Genomic DNA, 11,160 nt, shown 5'->3' with positions numbered 1-11,160 from the left:
GAATTCAAATTACACGGATTTGTCTATGAAGCATGTGATTCACGCCGCCGTCGTCCACTTCGTTGCCTTCGCCTTCCACGTCGACGTCGCCTGCGTCACTATCGTCGGCCGCAACCTCGCCCGCGCCTGTGTCGTGGTACTTGCCTTCCATGCCGTCGTCACCTGCGCCTCTGTTTCCGCCCGCAGCGCTGTCGTAGCCTGCATCACCGTTGTTGCTTGATGCCCGAACTTGCCGACATTGAAGAGGTCTTCGCCGGTTGGTATCTGTCGCCATCAGTTCTTCTAAAATGCTTGCTGCGATGCCCACAGCATATTCTTCCATTGTCGCCCCTGTTGAAGGCATCTTGCCGTCGAGTTTCAATGAAGCTTCTCGCTTATCGCCCGGCCTGAACGAAGTGATTTGCTCCCTCTCTTCCTGCGCCGCCGGACGTTGCATTGCGTGAGGTCTTCTTCCGTTTTCAAAATTCATCTGTCCTGCCAACCCCGGACCAGTCCGCTGCCATCCTCCTCTGTCTCCGACGGCCAGAGTTTTTGTCTTTTGCTGTATTCGTTGGCCCTCGGTTCAAGGGCGGTGCTTGCATCTTCCTGTTCAAAACAGAAATCACGAGGTGCTGGTTTTTTATTTTGCGAGCCTTCTGTGGCCCAGTTGGAATGTCCATTCCTCAAAGGTTACATGATTTAAGAAGACCTTTTAGGTCGAAAAAAAAAAGGACCTTTTAGATGACCAAGAACTGAAAAAGAAAGCTTTTTATTATCAAGTCCAAAAACAAAAAAGGTCTTTTATTATGGATTTAGCAAATTTTCAAGTGAAAACATTTTTCATTTTTCACGTACGGAGCCACTTAAATAAATTAAGTCGCTGAAAATATTTTTTTTATAAATATATTTTTTAATAGTTAAAATTTAACATATATAATCGATTTAATCGTATTATTTTTGTCAAAATTAAGCTAGATAAATTAATTTGACTGAAAAATGATGAATAAAATCTTGAATGATCTAAATTAATATTTAAAAGAGTATTTTAATTATTTTCTATAATAAGGATATTATAGTCATTTTTTATAACAAAAATAATATTAATTTAGATCAATTCAATATTTGATTCACTATCCTTTCGGTTAAATTAATTTGTCTAATCTAATTTTGACAAAAATAACATGATTTAATCGATTATATATGTTAAATTTTAATTACTAAAAAACATCTTTAAAAAAAGACGTTTTAGGCGTCTTTATTTGAGTGGCTCTCTTCCAGAAATGGTCCATTTCTCTTTTCATCTATAGTCATATACTAGAAATATATGTTTACTATTTTATAATTTTTATTTTTTTACTAGAAAAAATTTGATTATTCTATTATGATAAAAGTGATTATTTGAGTGGTTAATTATTTAGTTAGAAAAGATGTGAATTAACAAGTATAAATATATAAATATATAATAATTAATTTAATAATTATTTTTTATGTGTATCTAGTATTTTTTATTTTTTATTTATACCATGCATACCTATATTTAATTACTACTCAGTTTAGAATATATTTTTTTACAACGATTAATTTAATAGTTAGTTTTTAGTTTAATTATTTTGTTAATGTCCATAATTTTACTAAATTTTTTATTTTATTTTTATAGATTTTTTTAATTGATTTTTTATATTATTTTTAGTTCTGTAATTAGATTATTTTTAATATAAAAAATTATTAGAATTAATTAAATATTTTTTTATAAATTAAAAATATTTACAATAAAAAATTTTACATGCCGTAATACTTATTCGTTTGAGGCCAACGAGTTACCATCAGTTTTCTCCTATGCAATTAGCCTTTGGCAAGCAGCCAAATATTTTCCATTTAAGAATATTTTGGTGTACGATATATGTTCCCATTGCACCACCTAATCGCACCAAAATGGGATCCAAAAAAAAATTGGGGATATATGTTGGATATGATTCTCCCTCTATAGCAAGGTATTTTAAAATACAAACTGGATACGTATTTAAAACCCGGTTTGCGGATTGTCATTTTGATGAATCAAAATTTCCAACATTAAAGGGAGAGAATAAGCTTCCTGAAAAGGAGCTTAATTGGAATGCATCGTCCTTGATGCATTTAGATCCTCGATCAGGGCAATGTGAACTCGAAGTTCAAAAGATTATACATTTGCAAAAAATAGAAAATGAATTACCTGATGCATTTTCTGATACAAAGAGGATAACCAACTCTTATATACCAGCGGAAAATGCCCCAATACGAATTGATGTCCCAGTAGGACAAATAGCCACTAGAGCAAATACACGTTAGAAGCGTGGCAGGCCTGTCGGTTCCAAAGATAAAAATCCTCGAAAGAGAAAAGAGGTAAATACTATTCCTGTTGAAAAAGACACAGTAAAGATATCTGTAGTTATCCAAAATTCTGATATAATTTTAATGCCAGAAGACGTTCAGGTACCTGAAAATTGTGAAAATGATGAGATCTCGATAAATTATGTCTTTACAGGAGAGAAATGGGATCGAAATAAGACAATTGTCAATGAAATATTTGCATATAATGTGGCATTAAATATCATGCATGAAAGTAATAATCTTGAGCTAAGATCAGTTAAAGAATGTCGACAAATGAATGATTGGCCAAAATGGAAAGAAGCCATGAAGGCTGAATTAGACTCACTTGCAAAACGTGAAGTCTTTGGACCTATAGTCCGTACACCTGAAGATGTAAAACCTGTTGGATACCGATGGGTATTTGTGAGAAAACGAAATGAGAAAAATGAAGTTGTGCGCTACAAAGCCCGACTTGTGGCACAAAGTTTTTCACAAAGGCCCTGTATAGATTATGAAGAAACGTATTCCCCTGTAGTGGATGCGATAACATTGCGTTATTTGGTCAGTTTATCTGCATATCATAAATTGCATATGCATTTAATGGATGTGGTAACAGCCTATTTATATGGCTCATTAGATCGGGATATCTATATGAAAGTTCCTGAAGGACTAAAGATATCTAAACCATCCAGTGAATATTTGCAAGGGTTATACTCAGTTAAATTGCCAGGATCTTTATATAGTCTAAAGCAATCTGGACGAATGTGGTATAATATCTTACTGAGTATCTGGCCAAAAACGGATTCAAGAATGATGATATCTGCCTGTGTGTTTTCATAAAGAAAATGTATCTGGATTCATTATAATTACTGTGTACGTTGATGATTTAAATATCATTGGAACTCCTGAAGAGATTCCAACAATTATAAAAACTCTAAAAGAAGAGTTTGAGGTGAAAGATCTTGGAAGAACTAAATTTTGTCTCGGTCTGCAGATCGAGCATACAAAAAATAGGATCTTTATTCATCAAGCGACATACACAGAGAAGATCTTGAAAAGATTTTATATGGATAAGTCACATCCATTAAGTACCCCAATGATTGTAAGATCTTTAGATGTGGAAAATGATCAATTCCGTCCTAAAGAAGAGAATGAAGATATCATTGGTCCTGAAGTACCATATCTTAGTGCCATTGGAGCGCTAATGTATCTTGCTAATAATACGCGACCTGATATATCATTCGCAGTGAATTTACTAGCAAGATATAGTTCCTCTCCAACCAGAAGACATTGGAGTTGAATTAAACAAATTTTTCGATATCTTCATGGAATGGTTGATATGGGATTGTTTTATCCCTATAGATCCAAGTCACAACTAGTTGGCTATGCAGATGGCGGATACTTTTCTGATCCACATAAAAGGGAGATCTCAAACAGGATACCTGTTCACATATGGTGGTACAACTATATCATGGAGGTCCATGAAACAGACGATAGCAGCAACCTCCTCTAATCATGCTAAAATACTGGCAATTCATGAAACTAGTCGCGAGTGTTTTTGGCTGAGGAGTCTGATCCAATATATTCTGTCATCATGTGGACTGATTAATAAGAAGATAGCTCCAACTGTCCTATTTGAAGATAATATAGCATGTATTGCTTAACTTAAAGGTGGATATATCAAAGGTGATAGAACAAAGCATATTTCTCCCAAATTCTTCTTCATTCATGATCTTCAAAATCAATGGACAATTGATGTCCAACAGATCTGCTCAAGTGACAATCTGGCAGATTTATTTACAAAATCACTCCCAAAATCCTCCTTTGAAAGATTTGTACATGAGATTGAGATGCATCGATTTCGAGACATCAACTGATGTTGACAAGAGGGGGAGATTGTACTCTTTTCCTTGGTTAGGTTTTTTTCCCATTGGGTTTTTCTTGACAAGATTTTTAATGAGGCAGTCCCCATCACCAAAGGATTTTGTCCTCTTTTTCTTTCGCTAAGGTTTTTTTCCACTGAATTTTTCTTTAGTAATATTTTAACGAGGCATAATCTTAAATGGTCATCCAAGGGGGAGCGTTGTGATAAGTTCAAAGATGTGGATGCCCATTTATTATATGAGTGGCTGTTTTTTCCCTGTGAAGAAATGAAACTCCCAAGTAAAACTCAAATTAAATGAAGTTTGGAATAGTCAATACTTTACCTCTATAAATAGTGAGGTCTGAGAGAATTGATATACATACTACATCAATAAAGCATTTCTTCTCTTTCTACGTAGCTTTTCTTTCTCTTCATATTATAAATATAATATTAATATATAAATTATAGTTATTATGGTAGGATGATATTAATATTGGTGAATATTAATATTAGAGTCTTTTATTTATATTTCTTTATTTTATAACAAAAAGGTCTTTTATTATGGATTTAGCAAATTTTCAAGTGAAAACATTTTTCATTACTCACATAAACACGCTGAAAACGTCTTTTTATAAAAATATTTTTTAATAATTAAAATTTAACACATATAATCGATTAAATCGTGTTATTTTTGTCAAAATTAGGCTAGACAAATTAATTTGACCGAAAAATGATGAATCAAATCTTGAACTGATCTAAATTAATAATTTTTTATAGAAAATGACTACAATATCCTATTATAAAAATGACTAAATTAATATATATATATATATATATATGTATGTATAATAAGAGTATTTTAATCATTCTCTATAATAAGGCTATTATAATCATTTTTTATAACAAAAATAATATTTAGACCAATTCAGGATTTGATTCACCATTCTTTTAGTTAAATTAATTTGTCTAATCTAATTTTGACAAAAATAACATGATTTAATCGATTATATATGTTAAATTTTAATTATTGAAAAATATCTTTAAAAAAAGACATTTTAGACGTCTTTAGCTGATTTCAGGAATAGTCCATTTCTCCTTTTAGATACAGTCATATACTAAAAATATATGTTTACTATTTTATAATTTTTATTTTTTTTACTAGAAAAAATTGATTATTCTATTATGATAAAAGTGATTATTTGAGTGGTTAATTATTTAGTTAGAAAGATGTGAATTAACAAGTATAAATATATAAATACATAATAATTAATTTAGTAATTATTTTTTATGTGTATCTAGTATTTTTTATTTTTTATTTATAGCATGCATACCTATATTTAATCACTACTCAGTTTAGAATATATTTTTTTACAACGACTAATTTAATAGTTAGTTTTTAGTTTAATTATTTTGTTAATGTCCATAATTTTACTAAATTTTTAATTTTGTTTTTTTGTCTTTCTTAACGTATAATATTTTTTTGTAAATTACACTACAAAAAAAGAGAGACATAAAATAACACTAATATTACAGTGATTCTATAAAACCGTCATAATATTTGGGTATTACTATTTTAAATATAAAAATAATTTAATAAAATTAAAATAATATAAAAATTTAATATAAATATATATACAAAATTAATTAAAAAATTGGTAAAATTATGCGACGAGAGAATAATTAAACCTTAGTTTTCTAATGTAGCATTGATTATACATTTAACTAAATTGCGGGGTACGTAACAAGCAAAATCAAAGTAAGGTTCCTCTTTGATCGATTTCTCAACAATTCAATTCCCCATACAACGCCATTGAGCACGAGCTTCGCGCTTTCTTCTATTGCAATTGAAATCCCTAAACCTCCGAAATCAAATCCCCCTTCTCTGCAAATTTATCCTTAATGGCTCTTCACACCCAGGTTCTCGCCCTCTTCTTCATACATCACAAAAAGTTTCAATTTTTATTTTCATTTTCTTTTGGGTTATGACTGTGTATGTTGGTTTTGCAGGTTGTTGGGTTGGCACAGCTTCTTTGCCCTCTTAATTCCAACATTGTTCTCAAAACAGCATGGTATCCTATTTATGCTTTTATCCATCAAATTTTTCATTCTTTCACTGATGATTGGTTTCCTTGATTGTTATGAAGCTGTTCTATAGGGATTGTGATACCCGTTTACTCTACCTTTAAGGCTATTGAGAGTAAAGACCAAAATGATCAGCACAAGTGGTTATTGTATTGGGCAGGTTCCTAATTTTCCTTCCTTCTTAATGTGTACAAAATTGCTTAATTGCTGTTATTGTTGTGTTAAGTGTTTCATTCATTGATCCCTGTCATATACTTGTCCTGTAATTGTTAGTGCTTATAATACTTACTTGTGTTTGTATCATTCAAGTTTTGATTGACAATTTTGGAAGAATTCCCAAGTGAGTGGGAATTACTTTTGATAATCATCTGTGCAATTCATTTTATTTATTTATATTTTTTTAAGAGTTCATTGATTCGATGGTTTTATCTGGAATATGGGTATGTTTATTAATGCTGATTTCTCTTATGGTTTTCCAGCTTATGGATCTTTTAGTGTAGCAGAAATGTTTGCAGAAAAGTTACTTTCCTGGTACGGTCAAGTCGTCGGTATCTCCATAAGTTTATTTCATTTGCTTCTATTAACTGTAATGGTTCATCTTTTTTTCTTCCTGCAAACTTGCCTATTTATTTATTTATTCATGTCTTCATTGTTAAAGTAGCTAGTCCTATGTTTTTCTTGTTATTTGCTTCCAATTTTTTCTTCTTGTGATCTTCCACAATTTATGCTTTCCTGATGCCTGAACCAATTACATTCAGATTTTCTATCTTGATTTGATTGTTTTGCTTTTGTGTTTTAACATTTTACTTGGAGTATTGTGGGATATAAGCGTTTGTTTATCATATCAATTCAGGTTTCCACTCTATTACCACATGAAGTTTGCATTTCTTGTTTGGCTACAGCTTCCCACTATTAATGTAAGCTTAATCAAACTGCTGTACATTACTGCTTTTGTGTTTTTTCAGTTGCTTCGTTAGTCAGTTAGTTAATAATATCTTTTTTAGCTCTTGAGCAGGATATATTGTATTATGCTATTTTACTTCTCTTTTAGTTGTGCTTGTCTCCGTGATAACATTTCCGGTATATTGGGTAGTAGTAAATAAACAAAACCACATGGTGCTTGTTGAACAGGGTGCAAAACAACTCTACACGGATCATTTGCGTCCATTCCTGTTAAGGCATCAAGCTAGACTTGATCATGTTGTCGACGTTGTGTATGGTGAAATGGTAAAATTCTATTTGTTGATTTTGTTATGATTCATTGTTGGAAATGCATTGTTTATTTTATTTTCTTTTGAAAACAAAAATATGTTTTCTCCTTCCTTTCCACAGAGTAAATTTGTCATTGCACACCAGGTGGAATTCCAACTTGCAAGATCTCTACTAATGAACATTTTAGTGACAGGTATGCATGTGAACTCTGTAGCTCTATTTTCACTATTTAATCTCCTATTTCAATGCAATATAGCCAATCTGTTGTTTCTAAAGAAAATGTATAAACGAAATGGCTAAATGAAAGTTCGCATTTAGGAGCTATTTTAATTGATTTAGCTTTTCTATTTGCTGTTCTGTGTTTGTTCAAATTCAGTAGATTTGTTGTGAACTTGTGATTGGAATATGGCAGTGTAGATTTAAGTACATGGTTTAACTAAGAGTTTCGAAATTCATTGCATAGTAGGATTCATTTACTCCTCCTTCAATATGTGGTCTTGTGGTTTTGGTCATCATAAGGGATTAAATTTTCTTTTCATATAAAAGATTTGTTTAATTTGTTGTTAGTTTTTCGCTTAAGAGATCTCTTTGCTCATGTTATCTGCATTCTGTGTCAGCAAATCAAATGGTTAGGAGTATCATTCTACCGGCTAGAAGGGAACCAAATCGTATCGAAGGACCGAAGGGGCCACCGGTTCAGGATTCTGAATCAGACGAAGAGTGATCTGTTTATTTCTCGTCGTTAGAAAAGCATCGATTGGATAGTTTTATAATGCACGAATTTTGTGATATGCATGTGGTTTTGTCTTAGTTCTGAGCTTCAAATTTTCTTCTTTCATTTTTCCCTGGTTTCAATCATTGTACATAGGAAATTTGCATATTGTATCCAATAAGAAGAACGTTCTTGGCAACTAGTTGAACTTGGGAGTGAGATATATAAAACAAAAGTAATATAGTACCTCACCTAATGTCCTGCAGCACACTTGGGGGTTTTGTCTACACCATCCCTCTACCGGCCGTCAGTGCACCCAACCTGGCCAACCAATCTACCGCCTGATTTGCTTGCCGGTCAATGAGCTCGAAGCAGATAGACCAACTTTGACGAAATAGTAAGGTGGGGTAAATCTGTAAATATTTTAGGCAGCTCCATTGGATGGAACTTTTATACAGAGCTCCATCAAATTTGCTATACATTAATTTGCTACTCGGATTTTGAATATCCATCATATAATTTCCCATTATTTGATCTTGATAGTTCAGGTTCTTCTGTTTATTTGGGTCATGTTAGGAGGAGTTTGCAACATTCCTAATATATAAAAGCTAGAATGATATCAATCACAGGAAGAAGAAAAAGGTCAAAATGAGAATGGATATTTGAGAAATAGTGAAAAAAGGTATAATCCAAAAACCAATGGATGTGAAGAATTATGCATAGTTGTTATATATTCTAATAATCTTAATTATCAGAGAAAATAATAAATAGGTTTTTGACCTTTTGATTTGTAGACATTTAAGTCATTGATCTTTTTAAAACTTAGACATATTAATCCTTCATGTTTATTTGGATCTGTTAGATCTAACGAAGAAGTCAAACGTAACTTCTTTTGTACTGATCTAGTTGATACGAATGCACACGTGAGTGAGTTTTTAAAATAGAATAAATTAGATCTAAGAATTATTTTTAAATTTTCTAGAATTTAAATGTTCGTAAACTAAAAAGTTAGAGATATACTTGTTCTTTTCTCTAATTTTTAACCACTTCCTAATCGTCCTCTGTAGACGAATGAAACTTGGAAAAATTTTCATTGTGTTACGATAAGAATGAATGTCCATCAAGTTAATGTTGGGCTGTGCAATATTAAATATATGCCGTGCTTTGTTTCCCCATGGTAGACTTTATATTAATGAAGTTTGAAAAGGTGAGTGCTTTGTTTCTCCATGGTAGACTTTATATTAATGAAGTTTGAAAAGGTGAATGTTGGACAAATATAAATAGGGCATGGGTTTGTGATTATACGTACACATAAAAACAATAGCAACACAAGCATCTTTATGTTGCAATTAAATACCCTTCTTCTTATATTATTACTACAATTCTTTCTCTTCTTTTATTTTATAAGTATTTTAAATTCTATCTTCTATTACTCTTTACATATTATATTAATAGCAATATTAATCATCTTTATTATATTGAAATAGTAACAATAAACAAATGCAATTCTCTCTCTCTTTATTTTTAATACTTTTTTTTATCTTTGTATATATATACACAATACAACATATAATATTATTATATATATATATAAATATTATTAAGCTAATTATTTTAATATTAGAGTCTTCTATCTATACATCTTTATTTTATATATCTTTTACAACACATTGTACTAATTTAAAGTATTATACTATAATAGCACCCTGCTTTTCAAATTTCAATTAACTCGCATGTGCTCAAACGACCACTATATGTCTTGACAGCTCATCGGTTATATAATATTGTTATTAATGTTAATAAGGTTTGAGCATCTCATCCATTTCGAATTTTCTATAAGGAACAAGGAAACAGATATATGCCGATATGCACACTATGCATTTCTTGTTCCTATATATTCTAAAATAATTCCATACTCCTTATTGTTATTAAAGAGTGTATAGAAACGTTTATAGCCAGGTAAACTGTATCCGAGTTGGTGGATATATTTAAATGAGGGAAAATTATATTTATTTTACTTTTTCATTAAGAGCATTTTCTTCAGCAAAAGAAAGTCTAAAAGATCAATATTTTTATTAAAATTTAGTCAGTATTTAACAAAAAAATAAATAATTTTATATTATTAAATATAATTTTACACCATTAAAAATATTACAACAACAACAACAAAGCCTTGTCCCACTAAGTGGGGTCGGCTACATGAATCAAACGACGCCATTGTGCTCTGTCATGTATCATGTCTACAAAGAGACCGTTTACATGTAGATCTCATTTGACCACCTCTGGATGGTCTTCTTAGGTCTTCCTCTGCCTTTCGCCCCTTGTCCATCTTCCATCTCATCTACCCTCCTGACTGGATGTTCTATCGGTCTTCTCTTCATTCCTTATTTTATCCAATCGCGTATGACCACTCATCCATCTCAACATCTTCATCTCTGCCACACTCAGCTTATGTCTGTGCTCCCCTTTAGCCGCCCAACACTCCGTATCATACAGCATAGCCGGTCTTATAGCGGTGCGATAGAATTTACCTTTAAGTTTTAAAGGCACTTTTTTGTCGCATATAAAACCAGATGCACTCTGCCATTTTGACCAACCTGCTTGGATCCTATGATTTACATCATGTTCAATCTCTCCATTATCCTGTATGATGCACCCAGGATACTTAAAACTTTTAACTTTTCGTAGGGTGTTCTCTCTAATTTTCACCTCTATATTGGAGTTTTCCCTTCTCAAACTGAACTTACATTCCATATATTCCGTCTTGCTACGGCTTATGCGCAGACCATACACTTCTAGAGCTTCTCTCCATAACTCCAACTTCTTATTTAGGTCTTCCCTTGGCTCTCCCATAAGGACGATATCATCGGCAAAAAGCATGCACCATGGCACAGGCTCTTGGATGTGCTCTGTGAGTACTTCTAAGACTAATGTGAAAAGGTATGGACTTAAGGATGATCCCTGA

General features: G+C 31.9%; 1 protein-coding gene across 1 annotated transcript; it reads left to right on the top strand.

Annotated features, from left to right (window-relative positions):
- The first annotated feature begins 5,906 nt into the window (after positions 1 to 5,906).
- On the top strand, positions 5,907 to 8,724 carry LOC107476698 (HVA22-like protein k). The gene is made up of 8 exons (XM_016096553.3): positions 5,907 to 6,106; positions 6,197 to 6,258; positions 6,334 to 6,431; positions 6,751 to 6,802; positions 7,125 to 7,188; positions 7,403 to 7,498; positions 7,604 to 7,676; positions 8,101 to 8,724. Exons 1-8 carry the CDS (start codon positions 6,089 to 6,091, stop codon positions 8,205 to 8,207), a joined length of 570 nt encoding a protein of 189 aa, XP_015952039.1. The 5' UTR covers positions 5,907 to 6,088; the 3' UTR covers positions 8,208 to 8,724.
- Positions 8,725 to 11,160: the final 2,436 nt, after the last annotated feature.

Source organism: Arachis duranensis, chromosome 3 (genome assembly GCF_000817695.3).
Source record: "Arachis duranensis cultivar V14167 chromosome 3, aradu.V14167.gnm2.J7QH, whole genome shotgun sequence".
NCBI classification, from domain to species: Eukaryota; Viridiplantae; Streptophyta; class Magnoliopsida; order Fabales; family Fabaceae; genus Arachis; species Arachis duranensis.
Note: the sequence above shows the minus strand (reverse complement) of the source record. Positions and strands in the feature narration are given on the sequence as shown.

What these genes read in the sequence shown, in the direction of transcription:
- LOC107476698 (XM_016096553.3), top strand. An exon ending in ATTGTTCTCAAAACAGCATG is followed by an intron (nt 6,259 to 6,333) that starts GTATCCTATTTA and finishes ATTGTTATGAAG; the next exon opens with CTGTTCTATAGGGATTGTGA. An exon ending in GTGGTTATTGTATTGGGCAG is followed by an intron (nt 6,432 to 6,750) that starts GTTCCTAATTTT and finishes ATGGTTTTCCAG; the next exon opens with CTTATGGATCTTTTAGTGTA.